Below are 25109 nucleotides of genomic sequence, written 5' to 3'. Positions count from 1 at the left end.
AACATGTGAATGATGTACTAGCACCTCAGAGGGAGTGAGAACTCAGAGGTAGTTGAAAGTGTAACAAAAATTATCCAACACCTTCCAATAGCAAGTGATGATTAGCTGTCAATCAAGCAGTAGATAATGTCACTTTGATCTGAAAAGAATCCACATTGGAGATGACCTCACATAACTGCTGATTTGAATGGTGGAAAGTATCTAGACAAAACTCTAGAGCCACTCAAAATTAAATAAACTGATTATAAATGGGATCATAAGTTTTATAACAATATTTTTCACAAATGTCATTTAAATACCTTGAAGAAGAGCTTGAAAGAGAAGGACATAAGGTTTAAAGAGTTATCTGTCTCTGGAACCACCAATTATGTTCTATAAATTTATTTTTAGGAAATATTAATGAAAGTACAAAAAGATTTTATACACCAAGACATTCATTTCAGCATTGAATCTAATAGCAAAGTGTTGATAATTTAAATACATATCAATAGAGGATGGATTCAATAGTGTTGGGATTAAGCAGCTATCACTTTAAAATGTTTTAAGAATTCTTTGAAAGAATAAAATAGACAAACCTCTAACTAGGCTCACTAACAAAAGAAGGGAGAAAATGCTAATAAATAGAATCAGGAAACCAAAGATGAGAAGTTAAAACAGATATCTCAGAAGTACAGAGCATCATATGAGATTATTAGAGCACCTTTATGACAACAAGTGGAAAAATCTAGAAGAAATGGACTAATTTTAGAATCAAGCAACATCCCAAGAATGAATCAGGGAGAAATAGAAAACTTGCACAGACACATTACAACCAAAGAAGCTGAAACAGCAATGCCCCCAGTGCCACCAATGCTCCCAGAAAGCAAATGCCCAGGACCAGGTAGATTCCTTGTGAGTGCTAACAACCCTTCAAAGATGAGGTATACCTATCCTTCTCGAGCTTTCTCAAAAAAAAATAAAGAAGAGAGAATGCTTCCAAGTACATTTTATGAGGGCATCATTACCCTAATAACAAAAGCAGGCAAAGATACGACCAAAAAAAAAAACAAAAGTACAAATCAATACCCCTGTTGAATATAAATTTGAAAATCCTCAACAAATTCTTAGCAAATTAAATTCAACAACACATTAGAAGGATCATACACCATGACCAAGTGGAATTTATTCCAGAGATTCAAGATTGTTCAGCATCTGCAAAGCAATTCATGTAATCCACCACATTAACAGGAGGATAAATATCATATAGTCATATTAATAGAGGCAGAGAAAACATTTGACAGGATCCAGCATCCATTTATGATTTTGGAAATAAACTGTCAATAAAATGGGGATAGAAGGAAGACAGCTCAACACACTGAAGGTCACATACACTAAATCCACAGCTAAAGTCATATTCAATGGTGAAGAACTAAAAACTTTTCCTCTAAAATCAGGTATAACTTGAGCCTCCCTGGTGGGACAAAGAAGAAATAGAACATCTAAACAGACCAATTACAAGCAACAAAATTGAGGAAGTAATCAAAGCACTCCCCAAAAAACAAAAGCCTAAGTCCAGATGGCTGCACAAATGAATTCTACCAAACGTTCAGCAGTGAATTGGTGCCTATTCTACACAAACTCTTTCAAAAAATTGAAAAAGAAGGAATACTACCAAATACATTCTACAAAGCCAACATTACACTCATACCAAAACCAAACAAAGACAGCACAAAAAAAGAAAATTACAGGTCAATCTCCCTAATGAACACTGATGCAAAAATCCTCAACAAAATCTTTGCCAACAGAATCCAACAAAGCATCAAAGAGATAAAACACCACAATCAAGTGGAATTCATCCCAGGGTCACAAGGATGGTTCAACATATGAAAATCGATCAGTGTAATCCAACACATCAACAAAGAGAAAAAAAAAACATACGATCATATCAATAGGTTCTGAGAAAGCATTCATCAAAGTCCAACATCCACTTATGGATGAAGGCCCTTGAAATTTTCAGCATAGAAGGAACATACCTTAACAATGATAAAAGCCATATACAACAAACCCACTGCTAGTATTATTCTCAATGGTGAAAGGCTGAAGGCCTTCCCTTTAAGATCAGGAACAAGACAAGGATGTGCTCTCTCACCACTGCTCTTCAGTATAATACTGGAGGTCATAGCCAGGGCAATAAGACAAGAGAAAGATATACAAGGAATCCAGCTAGGGAAAGAAGAAGTAAAACTATCACTATTTGCAGACGATTTGATAATATACAGAGAATCCTAAAAACTCCACAGAAAAACTACTTGAAATAATCAACCAGTTCAGTAAAGTATTAGGATATAAAATCAACACACAAAAATCAGTAGCCTTCCTATACACAAACAATCAGTCTGAAGAAGAAATCAAGAAAACCATCCCTTTTATAATTGAAACAAGAAAATCAAATACTTGGGAATAAACCTAACAAAAGAGGTGAAGGAGCTATACAAAGAAAATTATAAAACACTGTTAAAACAAATAGAAGAAGATGCAAAGAAATGCAAAGACATCCCCTGCTCATGCACTGGAAGAATTAACATTATTAAAAATGTCCATTCTACCAAAAGCAATAGATAGATTCAATGCTATTCCAATAAAAATCTCAATGACATTCTTCAAAGAAATAGAACAAATACTGATGAAATTCATATAGAACCACAAAAAAACCACTAATAGCCAAAACCCTATTGATGAAAACAAGAGAAAGGAGGTATCACACTTCCAAACTTCAAGCTATACTACAAAGCCATAATAATTAAAACAGCTTGGTATTGGAACAAAAACAGACACACAGACCCATGGAACCAAATAGAGAGCCCAGAAATAATGCCACACTTACATGGACAACTGATCTTTGACAAAGGAGCAAAGAACATGCAATGGAACACAGACAGTTTGTTCAATAAATGGTGCTGTGAAATCTGGACCACCACATGCAAAAAAATGAAACTAGACCACTACCTCTCACCATGCACAAAAATCAATTCAAAATGGGTAAGAGAACTGGACATAAGACCTGAAACCATAAAATATATAGAAGAAAATATAGGTAAAACACTATAAGACATACATCACAATAACATCCTGAAAGACTCAGCACCCAAAGCAAAGACAGTCAAGGAAAAGATAAACACCTGCAATTACATCAAACTGAAAAGCTTCTGCACAGCAAAAGAGACATTAACCAAAACAGAGAGACACCCCAATGATTAGGAAAAAACCTTTGCACTCCAGTCAACTGATAAGGGACTGATCACAAAGATATACAAAGAACTCACATGACTCAACAAAAACAAAATAAAGAATCCAGTCAAGAAATGGGCAGAAGAACTTAAATGACATTTCTCCAAAGGGGAAATGCAAATGGCCAACAGGCATATAAAAAAATGTTCAACATCCCTTATAATCAGGGAAATGCAAATCAAAACCACAAATGAGATACCACCTTACACCAGTAAGAATGGCACATATAAAAAAAAAAAAAGCAACAATAAATGTTGGTGAGAATGTGGTAAAAAAGGAACTCTCCTACATTGCTGGTGGGAGTGCAAACTGGTCCAACCACTATGGAAAGCTGTTTGGAGTTTCCTCAGTCTACTAAAAATGGAGCTACCATATGACCTGGTAATTCCACTCCTAGGGATCTACCCAAAGGACACAAAAACAGTGATTCAAAAGAGCACATGTACCCCTATGTTTATTGCAGCACTATTTATATAGGTAAAATCTGGAAACAACCCCAAAGCCCAAAAATAGATGACTGGATCAAGAAGATGTGGCATATATACACAATGGAATATTATTCAGCAATCAAAAAGATAAACTCATGCCATTTGCAGCCACGTGGATGGAACTAGAAGGAATTAATCTCAGTGAAATAAGCCACAAGGAAAAAGAAAAATATCAGATCGTTTCACTTATAACAGGAATATAAGGGAACCAAATAAGACATCAGTGTAAAAAAATAATAACAGTACAAAACACAACAAAACAAAAACAGACAATTATAAATCAGAGACATCCTGCAGGGGAGGATGAGGGAGCAGAATCAGAGGGAGGGAGGGAGAAGCACAGGGGACTGAGGTGAAGGTGCACGGGTGCATTGGGGAAGGAAATTCTATGGGGACTACACCTGAGGGGGTGGGGGAAAGAAAATATTGTTTAAAAATGAACAATGATGTAAAAAATAAAAAGGAATTTAAAAAAGGAATTAAATACCTAAGAGAAACCTCACAAAAGAGATGAAAGACCTGTACAGTGAAATAAAAGATGCAAAGAAATGGAAAAATATTGTTAAAATGGCCATGTTACCTAACACAATATGCAATATTTAATGTAATCCCTTTCAAGTTTCAGTATCAATGTTTCTTCAAGGCAATATAGCAAAAAATCCTGAACTTTATATGGAACCACAGAGAGCCCAAACAACTAAAGCAATTCTGACATAAAAGAAGAATAAAGGTTAAACTCCCAATATAAACCGCCCGCCCCAAAAGCATCTTTTTAAATAAAATACATATATGTGTGGATTTATAGAAAAGAATATCCTGACTCTAAAACAGCCAAATATAACTATGGTTATGTCTTGCTATTTATGTTATTTCTAATTTTCTTTTTTTGAATAGCTCTATGTGTTTCCACATTTAATTTGATGCTTTTAAATATTTTTTAAAACCTTTTACCATAATATTTAGAAACATCAAAATCAGTAAAGATTTTGCTAAGCTAGAGGGAAAAGTATGTTCTAGCCACCCAGAAGATTCCTGAGGGTCTCAGCATGTCCCACAAAAGCAGCCCAAGGGCTAAGCCCCTACTTCCTCAGTGGAGTAACTGCAGGCTGTCTCACCATCAACTCTTTTTTATCGTCTTGTAGATTATAGAGGCATCCACTTCAAGGCTATCATCCCTAATATGAGGACTGCCAGCTGAGTGGGACCCTTTCCAGTGAAACAACTAGACAAGAAACCAGGCCTCTCCACCCATAAAGTTCCCTTTCACTTACCTGATTGACCTAGATAACCAACAGCTTGAGTGACCCCATGTTCCCCTTTCCCTTGATGACTCCTAATTCCCACTCTTATATTTTTAATTCAACACTAAAGAAACTAAAGAAACACTAAAGAAACCGTAGGCACCCCCCACCTTCTACCCCAATAAGGTCAGAAGCCCAGCAGGCACTTTTGCCTCTTTCTACCTACTTTCAACCTCACTGCTCGGCCCTCAGGCATGCTGTGTCCCCTCCAGCACTTGTGAGAAATAAACATTATTTTCTCAAAATTGTTGCTGAGATGCATCTTGCAACCATAATAAGAACCAAAAGGGCCAGTCCAGCCGCAACATTATCTATGGTGGGGAAATGTCCATGGGAGTTGAGTTGCCCACGAGAACTGCATACAACCCAGGGAGTGTCCCCAGTCATTCCTAGCTGATTGATGTCACTGCTGATAGCACTATGGACAAGCCCAGACCCATAGAAAGTAGTAGCCCACACGCCCCCATGTCCACTCTGCACCTTCCCATGGGGACCCTGGATACACTGCCACCCGGCCCACACTGAGTTCGAGGACTGCAAATCCTAGCCTCTGACTTTTACTTCTGATGTCCACTGAAGACAAACTGAGAACCTGTCCCAGTCTTGTCTCACCTCCTCTTCCCTCAACTCCTTTGGACTGGACTCCCTCCACTGTACATCAGAAGGCATGTGCTGTTTCTGTGTGAAGAAATTCAGGTCCACAGCCTGGGTGCTAATCTAACGTATGCAATTAAATCCACATTTGGTTTCTCATGGTTTTCCTCACCTTCACTTTTCTTGATCCCTACCAAAATTATGACTGCCATAATTCCGGGGGCGGGAATGGGGGGGCTGCTTTCTAGTTTACTAAGAAAATGATGATTAGGAGACTTTTGTTTCTTCCGTATTCTGGCTCCAACAAGTACCAAGTGTTTAAGTCAATCACGTCACTCATCAATTCATTGCCAGGTTCCAGATTAACTGTCTATTCTCTTCCTTCATTCCTTTCAGTTCTCTGTTATGCTCTATACCCAACTTCTCATCCCACTCATGTTACCCGCCTCGACAAGCATTGCTTTGAGCAAATTTGGACCAGCCCAGTGACCAACCTCACAATCACCCCAAGAGTTGGAAAAATTAGGGTTAAAATCAGTGACAAAAGGAGAGTAGAAATCGTGTCTGAGGACAAAAGAATGAGTACATGGATTATGCAACGTGGAAAAATGCAACATTTCATCAACACCTTGAGAGAGGTTCAGAGAAAAACAATGTTGTGGTCTCTTAGCACAGTTCGTCCAGGTGCCCAAGAGACTGGTCCTGTTTGGGAGAATATTATAAAGTTAGGCAAAATTCAAAAAAAAATCTATTTTATAGAATTCTATGCAACCTTCTAAGGTTAAATAGACCGATGTCTGAGTAGAGTCATTCTGAAAGACATTTTCATCACACAATATGATGTTCTTTGGACCAATTGTTAATGACTACGTGGAACTCTAAGAATGCATAATTATCTTTTGATTCTTGTTTTTCAGGATATATCTGTACCAAAGATGTTATTTGATATGAAATTTCTGGAAACTACTCCCTGTGGGACCACCTCCTATCTTGTTATTCTTTTTTTTTTAAAGATTTATTTATTCATGCATACAAGAACTGGAGTATGGGCCAGAAGTGTGGGGGGTGAGAGGATTCACCAGAGACAGAGTGGAGAACAGAATAGGCAGATTGACTGAAATACACTGCTGAGGGGAGCAGCGGGCAAGACAGGAGAGGTCTGCTGCACCATGTGGGCATCTCCCCGGCTGGGGATCGAACCTGTGATGCAGTGGCTGCAGACAGCTTCATAGGTTGTGTCTCAACATGCCACCAGGGAGGCCCTTGTTATTCTTTTTTTAATAGATTGTTGTATGTGACTGATCGACAGGACACATGGAAAAGAACTAGAGAATCATTGACCCATTACTTAGTTCATTTTATTAACTTAGTAATATGTGGTGAAGCTTACACTAATTAGTCCTTAAAATGCGCTTTAAGTCACTCAAAAGAATCTTTCATTATAAAGATAATTGTAGCAGAAAAAAAATTCCTTAGCATTTAAATCAACATTCTTGAACTTGCCTTATTATGTGCTGTGTTAGCAAATTGCCAGTGTTTAATCAATATTTAACTTAAGCATTCTCACATTGTCTTCAGTTTCACTTGACTAAATATAAATATCATCAATGTGTGTCAGCAGGGATTAATATTCTACAAAATATGTGGAAAAACCATTTTAAAAGAATCCTCACCAGTTGCTTAACAATTAACACACAGCAGAAATCCTATAAAGAATAAATATTGTGGACATCTCATATTAAAGCAACGCCAGTCACTAGACATTGCATGCTGGTATGTTAGTATAATTTTTTCAAATCAATTAATAGATAATAATTTTGTTCTAACTATTAATATGTGGTTTTCTCATTATTGATTAATTATTATGTAATATTGCTTCTATGGTGATTCAATAGTAATTTTTCTCTTTTCTTATAATTCGTTTTACTCTATTTCCAAGAACAATAAAAGTTATCCAAAGTCTTTTGTCTTAGGTTTTAGAACATAATTCTATCTTGAACATAAATATGAATTAATTGATATTCTGGGATATTTATTTAATTTAATTGATATTCCAATAAAAATCAAAATATATGGTGAAAACCCAATTCACAAAGATCAGAAAACTCATCAAATTCTGTTTTTCTAAATTCATTGGGCAATTCATTCCATGCCAGCAATCGTCACTTCTTTTAGATTAATCTGCAAGTCTAGGCAAAACTTCACTCCATTTGTGGAAAAGTGAATAAATGTTTAGGATGTCAGAGAGTGTTATTAGTGCACAGAAATGGTCCTTTTAGATATGGAGACTAAGATAAGCCATCCATCTGAAATTCTGATTGGCATCAAGATCAATTCAGAGAGTGCTGCTATCTTAATAATGTTCAATCGTGTAGTGTTTGAGCAAGGGATGACTTTCCATTTATTTACATTCTTTTAATTTTTTTCAGTGGTTTCGTTTTTACTTTTTAGTGCTCTAGTGAAAAGTAAAATATATCCTTATATAATTTCTCTAGTGAAATATATCCTTACATAATTTATTCTTTTTCACTCTACTATAAATAAAATTGTTTTATTTCATTTTCTAATTATTCACTATGTATAGAAATACAATAAATTTTTGTATGTTGATTTTGTATCATTCAATCTTGCTGAAGTTACTTATTAGTTTCAATGGTTTTTTAAAAATAGATTACTTGGGATTTTCTATATATAAAAAATGATGTCATCTGCAAATACAAGTAGTTTTACTTTTTAATGTTCAATTTCTTTCCTTTTCTTGTTTAATTGTGCTGGTTAGAACCTCCAGCACAATATTGAATAGGTGAGAAGAGAGCCGACAACCTTTTTCTCTTTGATCTTATGATAAAAGCAACCTCTAAACATGTTGTTAGCTGTAAAGGGCCTTTTTGGATGGCCCTTACCAGTTCCTTTCTACTCCTAGTTTATTGAGTGTTTTTATAATGAAAGGATATTGAATTTTTATCAAATTATTTTTCCTGCACCTATTGAAATTATCATGTGATTTTGGTTTTTATTCTTTTGATATATTTCATTAATTGATTCTTGGAGGTGAAACCAACTTTGCAGTTCTTGGGCAAATCTCATTTGATCTTTTTCTTTGTTGCTGTAGTCAGTGCACTAGAATTTTGTTGAAGATTTTTACATGTATATTCATGAGATATTATTTTATTGTTTTCTCATGATGTCTTTTCTGGTTTTGGTATCAGGGCAATATTGTGCTTACAATATGAACCGGTAAGTGCCCCTTCCTCATATATATATGCATATATGATAATGTATATGCATGTATAGACATATTATATAATGTGTATGTGCATGTGTATACATGTTATATATGTAAATGTGCATGTCTATACATATATTATGTGTGTATATATACATATACATTATATGTGTATATATGCATGTGCATGTGTAAATTTTTATATACATGCATGTATATGCAGGTGTGTGCATATACATTATATGCATGATACATAAATTATGTGTATCTAGATATATATGTTCAAGGGTTTGTGAAGAATTGACATTAATTCTTCATTAATGTTTGGTAGAATTTCACAGTAGAGTCAACTGGGCCTTGACATTTTGGGGAGCTAACTTTTTGAATGCTTATCATCTCCTTTGAATTGTCTCTTAATGAGGAATAACATTCAGAGGTAAAAGCTTTATTAACTAGAATAATCAGATTAGAGGGAATTTTCTTCTAGGAAGAAGACAAAGAATAAGCATCCACCTAGAAATGTGATGAGGCCTTTATTGAGGAGGTCAGGCAGACTCAACAAGTAATGCTGGATAATGCTAGCATAAAACAAAGGCTCTACTGGAGCCTAAAAGGACTTCTTGAATATTTTAATCCAGATGGAGACTTAAGGAACCCAGAGGCAATGACTCTCCATCCCAGCTGCTGAGGCTTAAGGGACACACCTTTGGGAATCTTACAAGCCTCGAAAGCTATGAAACAGTGAAGTTCTCTGCAGGAACTTGTAATTTATATCAATGGACTAAGACTGACCTCAACCTGAGAACAGAATACAATAAGACTTATCCTGTAATACAGGAATAGGAACTATTTTAATAACACCATGCCCTCCCTATAGAAAGGAAATGGACTCTGATATATAGTAATGCAAATGGAATGCAGTCTCAGTTGAACATGTGAACTGGGATAAAGTAAGTTACATTGTCCCCAACTGACTTAGAACTCAGAAATATCAAATTGTGGGCAGAGGTAATGATCCTTGTTCATAATAATACCTATATGGACAATTTTACTGGGGAGGCATAGCAAATACCTCTGTAAATCTTATTGGTTTGTTCTTTAATGAAACTGTGTTATGCCTTGACCATACTATGACATGATACTGGCATTGTTGGTAAGATTCAACTGTCCTATGCAAATAAGTCACATGTAATACTAATGATAAAATATACTAGGACATTGAGTTAAAATCTCCTCACAATACAATACTGATGCAAAATTGTCTGGAAAGACCTGGATCTATATAGCCATCAGCTAATATCTATGATAAATAGTTTTATGCAAGTTGATCATATAGTATAGATAGTAATAGATCAAGGAAGAAACAAGTAATAATTAGTATAAAAGTAGGTAGTTGTTTTATGGAATGGATTAGTTGTTTTTCTATCCTGTATTATATCCTCCAAATATTAAGCATATTTATAGTGATACAATTGCTGTATCCTGGGAGATAACCTCCAAACCCTTGGTTTATCCTGTAAGATAAATGTGTCTTTGTATACCTGAAAACTTGGGCCATTTCAGTTGGTTTATGTTAACAATATAATTTACAGTGAAAGCCCATTTTGTTTGTCTGGGTTCATTGGCCATGTAGCATCAGTTTAACCTCTGGGGTAATATAAAAATAGTCCTAGAAGTCAGCCACACAGACACTCCATGCTTATGTAACTGACTTCCAACAGAAACCCTGATCTTCAAGACTTGGGTAAGCTTCCCTGGTTGGCAAAATATTGCATGTGTTGCCACACATCATTGCTGGGAAAGTTAAGTGCTGTTCTTTTGCTTCTATGGGGGAATGACAACTAGAATCTAATGTCTGAATTTTTCTGAACTCAAGAGTATGAACACTTTTCCTTTTTGATTTTCATCTGTATCCTTTCACTATAATAAACTGGATGTGTTTTTGAGTTCTGAGAGCCCTTCCAGTAAATTATTGAAATCAAGCATAATTTCAGGAACCCACAACACATTACTTTATTGGACAACTCAGTTTTAGGAGGTTCCAAAAAAAGGCAATTAGATCAGTTCCAAATATCTTACACTGACCCATCAGGTGATTTTTTATTTGACTCTGGCTTAGACATTGATTTGTATCACTAGGCAATTATGTTTATCCTTCTGCACCCCAAATATACCCTGTGTTTGATAATTATGTTAGCCTTGATTCCTCAAAAACAGAATCTAAAACAAAATCTTATATATAGATAGTTTTTTTAGGAATGTAATCCTAAAAAGGTGGGATATGGAACAGGTAGCAATGAAACTGTGCAAAATGAAAAACAAATACATAAATATTGTACAAAGTAGGCAATCACTGAGAACAACTGGAACTTGATCTCTTATATCTGGGAAGACACAAGATGTGTGTCTCATAAATGTTTTCCCTTAGACCTAAAGAAGGAAAATTTTTCTATCAGCTCTAGGCCTCTGAACATTAGCCATCTTGAACTTCAGGATTGCATATGCACAATGCATTAGAGATTCCCACAGACACTTCAAGCTTGAGCATCAGAGAACCCATCATGAAGGGAGAGACAGAGTCCAAAGGAACATACAGGAATGGTCCATACAGCCATAAATGACAATAGAGCAGGACCCAGAGGATCTGGAGATATATAATGCATATCCACCACCATCAACCAACATGTCCAGGCATTGGAAATTGAAAGGATAGGAGCTTCCTGACACCAGAGAATGAAGTTAGTAGGAATAACAAAGGTATCTGGGGAAGGTCTCTCCATCACATGTCAATTGATTTACCCTCTCAGAAACTAAGGCCAGATTTATCCATTAAATTATATCCACCCAGCATTGTTGGTAAAGGAACCAATCTTTTCTGAACGGCAAAAATAACCGTAACACCCAGTCATTGAGAAACAGGAATAACAGTATTGAGATCAATTCAAAGTTCTAAGCTGATACAGCAGCAATTTTTGTTTGTATGAATGATTCACCAGTTAGGACAGTGTGGAGAGAATCTAGTCAGGCAGGAAACACGGGACAGAAGAAAGGACTTCTTTAGCCAAAGTCCAGAATCAAAGGGAACATGAAAGTGACCCAGATTCCAAGCTGAGTTTCAGGTCAGCCAGGGCACAAGAGACAAGTTTGGACTCATGGAAGACAGGAGAGCAGAAAGTACATTCCCCCGAAGATAAGAACCCCAGGTGGAGTAGAAAAGTCTAATTGAGGTTTCTGTGGTGGAGATTCCTAAGAAGTGGTTTTAGTCAGAAGAGGGTCCTGGAATCATCCCCAGAAGAGAGCAAACATGATATCAGAAACTAGAGGTTAGTTGTGACAGTGGCACCGGCGCCACCCCAAAGAGAGAGACATAGGTCATATAGCGTGAGGGGAGAAGGAGGGTGAGGTAGAAAACAGGAGAGCAGGATGATTCATTCTCACCCTCTTCTCAGCTCATAACATGAGACCAGTCACAAAGTAGTGAATCATTTCCAAAAAAGCTGCCTTATAGTTCTCTCCATTGCTTCCATTTTTCTTTCCTTCCTTCCTCTCTTCCAGAAACCTACATTTCTAGCAGGTAATACGACAATATCCCATTGACTGAACATCTACCAGACAAGGTATGGATGAAAAGTACAACAAGGGCTTTGGGAAACGGATGGAAGGAGGTCATGCCAGGGACTGCCTGGGACTCAGGTTCACGGCAGGTAACACAAGAACAGTGGGAAGGGTAGGACTAACACACACCTGAGATTTAAGGATGTTTGACTTTTCAAGGGACACACCTAGTAAGAGATTGTACTTTGAGGTCAATTCTGGGTGAGTGACCTCTGTTTCATCTTAGCCTCATCAGAGGATAAGGCTGATACTGAGCTCAGGGAATCTGAACTCTCTTGCCCCTCTGTTGCCCCCAGAGGAGAGACCCAGTTCTACACCATCATGAGAAACAAGTGCAGTCAATGCAGACTGTCCATTTCAGGGCATAGGCTATTCGTGTTCTACATGGCGTCAAAGTCTCCCCAGAGTAAGGCATTTCCAAAGCAAGCTTTAAACTTCTCCTGGCCTGGACTCACAAAGAGGTGGTATATAGGGTGATTACTGTTGTCACCCACACCATGCCCTCCACGAGAACCTGTAGAATCTATTGTTCATCTCTACAGTTCCTTAGGAAATGGAAATGGCCAGTAGAATCAATCTCAGCTACAGAGTAGAGACCTGTCCAAGCGGTAAGGCTATGTCTGCTCCAAGACCCAGAACTTCTCCCTGGTTTAACTCATCACCACCCAAGAATCCTGTTTGTTGTCCACAGAACCTCACCTCAAAGGGCGGACTGTGGGATAGGCCCAGGTGACATCATTTTCAAACAATCAATACCCAAAAATGTTAAGCCAGAGATTTTCATTATAAAAGCCGGAATGAAGATAGAGCTGCCAACAAAAAAAATCCCACTTCCTTAAGGCTGGACCGGTTTTCTGTATAAAAAGCCAGCTGACCAGAGACTCCACAGCAGACCTGAGACGCCGGCAGCTTGAACTGTTCTGCACCCCAGGTGAGTCTCCCACTTGGATTTGTATTTTCTTTTTTTTTTTTTTTAAGATTTATTTATTCATGCATACAAGAGCTGAAGTACAGGTCAGAAATCCGGGGGGAGGGGGGAGTGTGGTGAGAGGATTCACCAGAGACAGAGTGGGGGGCAGAACAGGCAGACTACTGTGGGGGCAGCAGACGAGACAGGAGCAGGAGAGGTCTGCTGCATCATGTGGGTAGCTCCCTGGCCTGCCAGGGATCGAACTCGTGCTGAAGCGGCTGCAGATAGCGCGGAGCTTGGCCCTTTGAGCCTCCAGTGAGGCCCAGATTTATATTTTCTTCAGGTTCACCCAATGGCATTTTATTTCACTGGAGTCTCTGGACAGTCTAAAGATGCACTTGTTTTTAATTAAATAACATCTTGTTCGAGGTAGTCATTTTTGACTCCCACTTTAGATCGAAACTGCAGAATCTGGGGTCTGTAAGGATTGTTACTCGAATTAAATTACAGGAGGAAATGGACTTCAGCTCACATCCAGATAGTTTTAGTGACATTTTAGTTATCTCTCCAGTTTTCTTTAGAATTTTCAATATCAAAGGCATTGCTGTAGGTAGTTTCAATGATCAACAGTGGATCAACCTTTGCTGCATGACCCTGTGACCTTATGATCCATCAGAGAACATAGTACATGGTGTCCTTTTCAAACAGAGTGCATGGAAAGTGGTGAGTGGAGAGGGCAAGGCAGGAGTTGTGTTGTGGTGAGAGGAAGGTGAGCTGGCATGTGGTGGCGTGTCTCGCAGGAGAGCCAGGATGCAGGAGCCTGAGCAGACAAGCAGCACGGAATGGAAAACCTTCCAGAAAACACACACACAGAGGACAGTGTAAACAAACAGAGGTTCAGGGGTGAAATCGTGTGGGCTGAAGGAGATTTTATAGATTTCCTAAGAGAGCTAAGACTCTCTGTGGTGAGCAGAGGAGGGGAAACTCCAGACTGTTGACTTTATCACCTTTTTGAATTTTCCAAAGCCTGGGGCCTCCCTCAGTCCCAGGAGGCTGTTGTGTGGTGGTGTTGATGTAGTTTTCAGAATCACCAGGAGACAGAAAGCATAGAGAAGGCCTCCACTCCTCTGGAGCCAAGCAAATCACCTTTAACCATCTCCTCTTGAAAAGGCACAACAATCCACTACTCTTCCTTTGCTTTCAATTCGGGGGAACAGAAAGGAAGAAAAGAGGCGGGGGCGGGTGAAATGAGACATATGTGACATCCACCTTGGCTTCTTCCTTGTTTTACCAAACTGCTGAGTCAGCTGTTCTGTCTCTAGGTCCAGACCTCACCAAAGCATGAGTTCCTACCAGCAGAAGCAGCCCTACACCCCACCCCCCCAGCTGGAGCAGCATCAGGTGAAACAGCCCTGCCAGCCTCCTCCTCAAGAACCGTGTGTTCCCACAACCAAGCAGCCATGTGTCACTGGGGGGTCACACCCTTGCAACACCAAGGCTCCAGAGCCCTGCAACCCCACGTATCCTGAGCCAAGCCATCCTACATTTCCTGTGCAGGGCCACTCCAAGGTCCCTGAGCCTGGTCACCATCAGGTGACTCAACCGATCTACCCTCCAGTGCTTCAGCCTGGCCACACCAAGATCCCTCAGCATGACCACACCAAGGTCCCTCAGCATGACCACACCAAGGTCCCTCAGCATGACCACACCAAGCTCCCTCAGCATGACCACACCAAGCTCCCTCAGCATGACCACACCAAGGTTCCAGAGCCATGTATCTCTACGGTCAATCCAGGCCCAGGCCAGCAGAAGACCAAGCAGAAGTAATGCGGTTCACAGCCATGCCCTTGAGGAGCGACCATTGGATGCTGATCAACTTCTTCCTTCCTGTTCTCTGTCGTCATCGTGTAGCTCTTATAATCACTGTGTTCTCACCTTGAGTCATGTCTTTCTCTTATTTGCATCCTAAATAATATATACTATAAAAATCTTCTTCATACACTCTTTGGCATTCCCCTCTTCCTCTAAATTAAGTCCAGGATTTTGTGGCTTAATGTTAGTCTTCAGCTATTCAGGTTCTTCTGATTGGGGACAATGGATGAGAAATAAACCCATGTTTCCTACTCTACTTCCAATAAATCATTTTTATGTGCACTCCTGGCTGTGTGTCCCTGGGTGATTCTGCCCCTCCCTGCTGCCCCATCATAAGTAACTCCTGTCAAAGTAGGTATTGGTGGAGACACCAGCTGACCCCAGGTCTGCACACTTCTCTACTTTTGTGTGTGATGGCATGTAAGGGGCATCCCTGGAATGGCAATGGCTCTTGTGTAAAGGAACCCAGAGCCTGCCTCTTTGGATAGACACACTGGAGCAGGGTTCTCCTCTGGCATTGGACTGAGGCACACCTAGTTCCATGGCACTGGCTTCAAGCCAGCCCCAATCCTGGGGACCCTGCCCCATACTCCTGTCTATTTAAAAAAAAAAAATCAGTGCTGCATAGTTTCTCCGGATTGTTTTGGTTTTTCGCAATCATTTCACCCAGAAATAATAGACTTATCCAGTGACTTCAGACAGGAGGTGAGTTTTAGGCTGGGATGAGGGATACATGACCCAGGTGAGTGAACAAACAGCAGTAAAGTTGCAAGATATGTCACTGTTAGGAGTGAAAGAAGACAAAAGAGCACCTAGCACAGCCAGGCCATTTTTCAGATAAGGAAATTCCTATCCAAATGATAATTACGGTAACACAAGATGAGGTGTCTACATCACACTGAGATCCCAGCTCTCCCGACCTCCAACCCCTCTCTTCCCAGCACGTTGGTCTCCTGATTTCAAGGTGACCAGTAGGGGCTTGGGCCTGGGTTGAGTGGGGGTCACAGCAGCAGGGAAGACAACATAAAACGCAGATGGGCTGCAGTAGTCATTGGCGACGAAACCCCGCTTCTGAATAGTGTGCATGATCCCTAATTTCAAGGGGTGTGAGGCGGATGACACTTGCATGATGAACAAGAAATTCAAATAGGTTTAATAAGATTTCCAGAGATATTTGGAAACTTGTAAGTCAGAAATTGTCCAACAAGTTATTACTAAGTAACCAGTAGTTGTCAAACTGGCAGGAGAAGATGAGGTGTCTTGGGTCTAAAAGAACATATTGAGGTGACTCCATATTATTGCTGTTGTCAATGGTGAGCATGTCTGGAGAAAATCCAGGGCCACTCATAATTAAACAGGCTGATCCTGAATGGGGAAATGAGCTCTATGAGGCACGACTCTTTGGCATGTAATGTACTTTCTATTTCCTATTGTTTGAGGTCAGTTTTTCTTAAGATAAGTTTTTATTGTAGTGCAATAACATATAATTTACATAAACATAAAATTTACCTGTGGGCACTCTCCCTTTATCCAGCTTAAGCATATAATTCAGTGACATTATTAAGTGCATTCACATGTTTTTAATTGTAGACATGCTTGTAGATTGATGTAAAAATAAAAGTCTGGACACTAAATACAGTAAAACATAAACAAGATTATTTGGGGCTGCTTTATGTTGATGGTGATATTTTCTTTTTCGTAATATAATGACACAATGGGTATTTGTGTATCTAAACATATGTAGATATAAAAAAAATCCATCATTAACTGAAATATTCTGTGGCACATAACTTTATTCTTTTTTTTTTAAGATTTATTTATTTATTTATACAAGAACCAGGGTACAGGCCAGATGTGCTGGAGGGTGAGAGGATTCACCAGAGACAGAGCGGGGAACAGAGCAGGCAGACTGATGAAACACACTGCTGAGGGGAGCAGCGGGCGAGACAGGAGAAGTCTGCCGTGCCATGTGGGACCCTCGCCGGCAGGCCGGGATAGAACCGGGACTGCAGAGGCTGCTGACAGCCTCCCAGCGCTGCGCTCAAAGGCCTGCGCCACCAGGGCAGGCCCATATAACTTTATTCTTTTGTGTTTCAAAATCTTTCTACATTTTACCGGTATAGTACACTAAACTGACTCAAAGTTTAAGATAATAACTTAAATGATATAACGTGCCATTATTTTTTTTAGTGAAAAGAAAGTGTAATAGCAATGAATTGAGGAAAAAATGTTTCATCTCTCATAACACTAATACAACAATGACTGCTTATATTTTGAGCCTCCACCAAATCACCAGAGCCCACACCCTATCTGCCTTCCTCCTTCATGCCTTCCACCCTTTTTCCTGTCCCCTCTGGCAGCCATTATCTTTATTTTTGCTGAGTTCATTTTTTTTTTTTTTAAAGATTTATTTATTTATTTATTTATTTTGTTTATTTACACAGGCACTGGGTACAGTCAGAAGCGCGGGAGGGTGAGAGAATTCACCAGAGCCAGAGCGGGGAGCAGAGCAGACAGAAGGACCGAAGTACACTGCTGAGGGGAGCAGCGGGCGGCAGGAGAGGTCTGCGCGCCATGTGGGACCCTCCTCCGGTGGCCGGGGAGCAGCCGGGGATCGAACCAGCACTGCAGAGGCTGCGGGCAGCTTCGCAACCCAGTGCTCAACCGCTGTGCCACTGGGGAGGCCCTGAGTTCATTTTTTTTTTTTCCTAATGTTGTTTGCATGTAATTGCTTTTGGGGTATTTATATTCCACAGAGGAGTGAAACCATCCACAATCTGCCTTTCACTTTTTGATTTGTTTGGGGATTTTTTGGGTTTTTTATTATCATTATTTTAATTTTATATATTTTTTACATCATTTTTCATTTCTGCACAATGTTTGCATTTTCATCTTGGTTATAGTCCCCATACAATTCCCACCCCACCTTGTTTTGATCCTACTCTCTCCTCCCCTCCCCCACCACTGTAGTGTGTCTCTGGTTTATAGTTGCTTGTTGATTTTTATTACTCAGCAATCAAAAAAGATAAACTCATGCAATTTGCAGCACATGGATGGAGCTGGAAGGAATTTCGCTCACACTCAGCAAAATAAGCCAGAAAGAAAAAGAAAAATAGGGCCTCCCTGGTGGTGCAGAGGTTGAGCACTGGATTGTGAAGCTGCCCGCAGCCTCTGCAGCACCAGTTCGATCCCCAGCCACCGGGTGGGGGTCCCACATGGCGCGCAGACTTGTCCTGCCATACCCGCTGCTCCCCTCAGCAGTGTCTTCGTCAGTCTGCCTGTTCTGCTCCCCGCAGAACAAATGAATTCTGGCTCTGGTGAATTCTCTCACCCTCCCACACTTCTGACTGTACCCAGTGCTTGTATAAATAAATAAATAAATAAATAAATAAATGAATAAATAAATAAATAAATAAATAAATCTAAAAAAAAAAAAGAAAAATAACAGACAGTCTCACATATAGCAGGAATTTAGAAAATCTAAATAAGGGACCAGGAAAAAGACTAATTATAATAAAGTAAAAATCAAAATCAACATGCCTTTCACTTTTTGACTGATTTTACTCAACATTTTGTGCCAGTGGTGTTCATATTTTCATAGCTGTGTTTTGCACGGTCAGTGGAATGATGTTATTTCATTTTGATAACTTTTTACCCTGACATTAAAAGCATAGAAGTCAGTGAAGATATAGCTGAGCTAGAGAAATAACTGCCCTACCCACACAGAACATTCTTGAGTCTCTGAAGCAGCTTCCATATGACAATCCAAGGAGGACCCCACTTCCTTGTTGGGGTGCCTGTGTATCTCTCCTCACTAAACATCACCATCCCACTTCTGAACCCTCCGTTGGAACCCCACTCATGCCTCAGGGCCTCAAATCCTGCCCACTGACTTTCACCCCTATTCTAGTTAGGGGCTAAGTGAGGACCTGTCCTGCTACCATCCAAGCACCATCTCTCCCTCGGCTCCTCTGCCCCTCTGCTCCTCTGGACCAGTCGTTTAGAGAGCAGGTCTATTCAGCAAGAAGAACTTGAGGTCCAAACCACACACAGTGTGGAAGACTTCAGTCCCAGCCTGGTAGTTGATCTCAACTGTGCTGATAAAAAAAAAAAAATGCACATTTGTTTTCTCTCCATAGTTATTCTTGTATCTACACCTTCAGTTTTATTCTTCCTACCGAAATTATGACCTTCATAATTCCTGGGGGGAAAAAATTCTCTCTGGCTCAACTAGAAAATGATGATGGAGGGAGTGGCCTGTACTTCTATATTTTTGACTTAGGGATGTTTCATGGTGGGTGTAGGTCAACCACTTTCTTTGCCTATTCTTTATTGGCCTCCAACTCCTTTTTCTCAATTCTCTTCCCTCTCTTCTGTTGGTTAGCTCATGCTTTATCTTCAACACCGCCTCCTCACCTCTTACCCCACACATTTCCATGAAACAAAGAGGTCTCTCTGGGATTTGGGGTCTTACTAGGTCCCTCTGCCCCTGACACATTTTCAGACACAACTGTCAGATGCCCAGGAATATAGGGACCCTCCATTCGGCTGCCAATAGCACTTAAAAAACATCCACAGTGTGGGGGCAGAGCAGGGGCATGTCAGGTTACAGCCTCAACTTCAGGGGAGGTGACACAAATGTAGTGCCAGCAGGTACTCCATAAATATTTAGGTTCAGCAAACTAAGGAGAGAAGTGTTTGGTGTGGAGCGGCCACCAGTGAATGGACAATCATAGAGTGAATAGCTGAACAGATGGCATAACTTGTTATGGGACACCCGAAGCTACTTTGAGAACTGCTGGGAAAGCTCTTATAAGGGCAATGCTCCCTTGTGACAGGCTCAGTATACGAGCTGAGGGAGGACTCAGCAAGAGGGCTCAGCAGCTGTTTCTGCTACTCTCCTGGCCCATTTGTTTCCTCTGCTAGAGGTTAAATAGTGACTTCTCTTTGGGCTGGGCCGTGCCATCCGTGAGCTCAAGTTTCAAGTTGTTCGCATCATTTTTCTCTCTTCTAGACTGGGGTATTAGCCTCTCCTGATCCGAACCCCATCATTAAGGACCCTGAAGCCTTGCTACTGATCTGGTTGGATTCTCAGATCTAGGCAGCCCATTTCTGTCTCCTTGGTGCTCTGTGGCCCCAAAATGGACATAATTGGTTCAGGACCTCAGGTCTGAGGTTGGGCCCCTGTCTTCTATCTCTTTCCAGGACCCACATCCCTAGGTGCAAAGGGGGCCGTTATTCATTATTCTCCTGGTTTTGAAGTGATGCACCTCACTTATGCCTCCTTTCCCCACCTCCACCCCTGCCCCCACAAAACCTTTTCCTTTCTAGCTCCTGGAATTATTCCTTTATCCTTCAGCTGTTTTCTCTAATGTATACTGAATAGTTATATATTAGGGGCCTTTTTCTGTTATACAGGGAAGCTCAATTTTTTCACCAGCAGCACTGAATTAAGCAACGAATTGCTGATGAAGCCATATGGCTTCTGATGGGAACTTGTATCTCCCCACATGCCCCTAACTTTCATCCTGATGCCATTTTCAGGATGCTGCTGATTTCTAATATCAATGTCTGACCTTTGTTGGTATTTCTAGTTAACTGTACTACATGCCTTTTGGGCATTCCTACAAATTCTCTGCCCACGTCTTACCCACACACTGTCATGTGGCCCTTTCCATGTAGGCTTGGGTGGGCTCTGTGCAAAAGCCTCCTCTCCTTCCCTGTGATACTACAGCACAGGGCACCGGTGACACACAGCACTCAATCTGGAAGCATGGGGAGTTAATGCACATGGAGCCTGGTGCTGGTGAGAGGAGTGACGGGAAGCTGTGGATAAATATTCTGGCCTTCCTCTTCAGGACACAGTGCTCTGAGACCATCCCTAAAGATTTTCAATGGTCACATGGACTTGACCATCACTAGTTTTGGTGATGTGCAAAAATAAGGCCTACTTGGGTGGACAGCCCTTCCTTCTCAATTATCCCCTAGTCCATTATTTCTCTTCCCTGGCATCACTCTTCTAAATAAACTTCCCGCCCATGAAACTTGGGCATCAGATACATCTTTCAAAAGAAGCCAAGTTAAGACAATTATAAAATAGTCTTGTGAAATGCAGGAAACAGATCTATAAACATATTCATTTAAGATGGAAATCACTGCCCAGAGCACAGAAAATCAGATGGATCACTATAGGAAAATAGCTCTTGACCTAAGCGCCTTTTGAGGCTCTGGAAAAGTGGGCATGACTGAGGATGTTACTTTCTCAGCCTACTTTTAGAATGTTACACTATAAAGATTTCAGGAAGAGGCCTGTCTCTGTTAAGCGTCATCCCAGGGAGATCAGGGGTTGAAGCTTAATGGAGTTGCCACCTCTCACTATGACAGGTTTTGAGGAGAACTGATGATGGTGGAGTGCCATGAAAAGGAAGGTCTGGGGCCTCCCCGGTGGTGCAGTGGGTTGAGCACTGCACTGTGAAGCTGTCCACAACCTCTGCAGCGCGGGTTTGATTCCCGGCCAGCCAGGGAGATTCCCACATGGCGCGGCAGACCTCTCCTGCCTTACCCACTGCTCCCCTCAGCAGTGTCTTTGGTCAGTCTGCTGTTCTGCTCCCCACTCTGTCTCTGGTGAATTCTCTCACATTCCCACGTCTCTGACCTGTACCCCAGTTCTTGTATAAATAAATAAATCTTAAAAAAAAAAAAGAAAGAAAAGAAAAGAAACGGAAGGTCTGTTTGTCTTTGTGCTGTTTGGCCCTGTCAACTTCTGAGGCTCTTTTAGTTTTGGGAAATATGCTATTGGCCAAAGAAGACTTCAAAAGAGAAGACTTGTGCAGCCCATTTCTAGGTGGTGACTGAGAAGATGGCCACTGGGGAAAGATCTGGTGGTGGTAGATAGTGGTGGGCTTTGTGGAAATGTGCAAGGTGCTGGATACTTAGAGACCATGATGTCAGGGACCCCAGAGACATGCCACAGAAGAGGCAGGTGAGGTGGCAGGAGGCAACTAGCCAGGCTACTGCTGGTAAAACATCTTCCTGGTTGCTTAGAGAGTCTCTCTGCAAGGAGAGGGCAGAGTTCATCTGATGAGCTAGGACAGTACTTGTCAAAGCCATGAAGGTATTTGTTCAGCATCTATAATCATCATTATGGCATCAGATTGCTTCCCCTCCTTTCCTAGTTAGCATTTTTCCTCACTAGAAGTTTGTTTTACTGATAAACATTCTCTCTCTAGATGCCATTATTTGAAAATAAAGCTCTTTCTTATGCAACAAACCAGAACACAACACTGGATGAATTAAGGTAGATGGGCTGAATTCTGAAACTGTGATTCAAGAAAATTTCCTTCTCCTTATTTAATCTGAAATTCATTTTAATTAAACAGTATTGGGAAGTGAGGTGAGGGCTGCTTGGAGAAAATCATCAGAGTTAACTTGCTCTTCTTCAAAACCAACATGGAGGAATTCTTTCTCAAATGGACACTCTTTATCTCATTTTTCTTCATTTTACTATCATCTGCCTAACTTGCTTCTCTATGAAGATGTCAAAATAACCCATCAAAAAATAAAAATAAATCATATTTCACACTATTGATATCTTCTCACCACAAAAGGAAAAGACACAAAAGCATGAACCATTATATTTTCTCAGATTTAAATCCCAATCAGATTGCTCCACAGCAGACATGGATTTCAAGAACTCAGGCTTAGTCATGTGGGAGAATGCAGCCTCCCAGGCTGGGAGGTAGACCATCCCAAGATTGACAGGCTAGTTATTTCTCAAGCTAAAGGAGTGTTAGGTTATCTGAAAGGACACAGCAGGGAGCGTCAGGTGATGCTGTGTCCCGGAACCTCCCCACCAGAATATGGGCTCACCCTGAGCAACCTCACAGTTACAAAGAATTGCTGGTGGCAATGGAAAATTTTGAGGATTCTCCAAATCTAGGTCAAAGGAACTCCTCCAATTCATTTATTCATTCAACTGATGCTCGAGTGCCTGCAATATGTCAGGCGGTGTTCTAGACACTTGGGTTGTATCAGTGATCAATGACAAGAGTCTTTGACCTTGGGGACTTCTATGCTCTAAGAGAGATACACTGTTCTTGGCCATAATAAAGAAACATGATAACCATGTAAATTGTGTTTGAAATGCTATGGGAAGAGGAATAGTAGTAGAAGGTAGAAGCAATTGGGAGCTCCCAAAGGGAAGGTCCTCTTTGAGTAGGTGATGTTTGAACAAATTTGAAGGTGAAGGAGTTAGATATTATGAATCTGTGGAAAGAGTACCACTAGAGAATATCTGAGGCAAGCGCCCCAAGGTGGGAACGTGTCTGGTATGTTCCAGGAGTGCTGTGGCTCAATGAGAAAGAGTAAATGGAAGAAGAGACAAGGCCCCTTAGTTTGTCTTCTGCTCTTACTCCGCCATCAGCCGTCCTAAGGACTGGTGAATCTTATTTCATGGTGCTCTGTGGTCTTCAAAAACAATCAACTTGGAGGGCCTCCCTGGTGGTGCAAGGGGTTAAGACACAACCTGTGAAGCTATCCGCAGCTACTGCAGCATGAGTTCAATCCCCGGCCAGGGAGCCACCCACATGGCACAGCAGACCTCTCCTGTCTCGCCCGCTGCTCCCCTCCGCAGTGAATTTCAGTGGATCTGCCTGTTCTGCTCCTGACTCTGTCTCTGGTGAACCCTCTCACCCCCCCACACCTCTGGCCTGTACCCCAGTTCTTGTATGCATAAATAAATAAATCTTTAAAAAATCCGCTGGAGTAGAAGACACTAGGGAATGTTCCTTCATGTATACAAATGCTGCTTAAATTCTTGGACCTTCTTGTTTTTGAAAGTTTCCATCCTAGAGAGGTCAGATTGCCTGTAAGGGTGGTTTAAAGTCACATATAAGAGCCCTTTGAGGATAGAACATTGAATTACCAAAGAAATGGCTTTGTGCAAGCTTTTGTTTGTTATGCATGAAAAGAATATCGTTGGTTACTCTAAATTGATAAATGTGGAATTATGATTTTTGAAAAAATGTCCCTTATGAAACATAATGGTGAAGAGCTATATTAGCAAATATAATAGAGATATATAAGGTTGTGGTAAAATAAGGATACTAATACTAGTAACTGAATATTGGGGGAAATTACCCAAATATACCCTTTCTACTAACCTTAGGGCATCTGTCTTATCTTCTTGATTATACAAGTTTCAACAAAATTCCCCAGGTTTCTCACTTTTAAAACCACAGTTTGTTACAGATTGTGTATTCAAGGCATATCTGGATTAGTGACCTCAGTTTTATCTTATCTTGAGCAGAGTGAGTTCTGGTATAAAGGGTCAGGTAATTACAGAACTCAGTGTCCCTGTGTTGTTCCAGGAAGAGATCCCCATGAAAGACAAGGTCTTCAAGGCCTGCTGTCACATTAGACAGAACTAGCAGAAAGATGCCCACAGGGCCACGTTGCTGGGGACCTGCTGAAGCTGATTGCCCACCATGGCGTTCGCACTGCTCTAGGTCTCCAGGCCCTGTTCCCTATCAGTTCTGAGGCCGTTCTTGGAATGACGACTTTTTATGTCCAAAAGAATCATTTCAGCCTTGCCTTTCCTCTGCAGGCCCGGGTACACTGAGTGATGGATAAACAGGAAAATTTCTTTCTATACCTGGGGAAATTCATGCCACCATGCCCTTGGCCTCCAGAAAAAAAAAAAAAAAGAAACACCTATTGCTAATCTCCACATCCACCAACAAGCAGACCAACAAACTGGATCTGTGCTAAGGATTAGGGGCTCCAGAAAACAGGGCAGTTTCTGGTTCCAAGAGTCCCAGAACCTCTTCCTCCTCTCT

At 40.6% G+C, this 25109-nt stretch overlaps 1 protein-coding gene across 1 annotated transcript; it reads left to right on the top strand.

Moving 5' to 3' along the window:
- The first annotated feature begins 14742 nt into the window (after positions 1–14742).
- LOC119236852 (cornifin alpha-like) lies at positions 14743–15228 on the top strand. Its single transcript, XM_037500801.1, has one exon. The coding sequence runs from the start codon at positions 14743–14745 to the stop codon at positions 15226–15228; it is 486 nt and encodes a 161-aa protein (XP_037356698.1).
- Positions 15229–25109: the final 9881 nt, after the last annotated feature.

The sequence above is a fragment of the Talpa occidentalis genome, unplaced genomic scaffold (genome assembly GCF_014898055.3).
Source record: "Talpa occidentalis isolate TD23 unplaced genomic scaffold, MPIMG_talOcc4v2.1 talOcc4.9, whole genome shotgun sequence".
Lineage (NCBI taxonomy): Eukaryota > Metazoa > Chordata > Mammalia > Eulipotyphla > Talpidae > Talpa > Talpa occidentalis.
The sequence above is the reverse complement of the archived record's forward strand: the minus strand, read 5'-3'. Positions and strand labels throughout refer to the sequence as shown.

Excerpts from the sequence above, each read along its gene's own strand:
- LOC119236852 (XM_037500801.1), top strand. The coding sequence starts at position 14,743 with ATGAGTTCCTACCAGCAGAAGCAGCCCTACACCCCACCCCCCCAGCTG.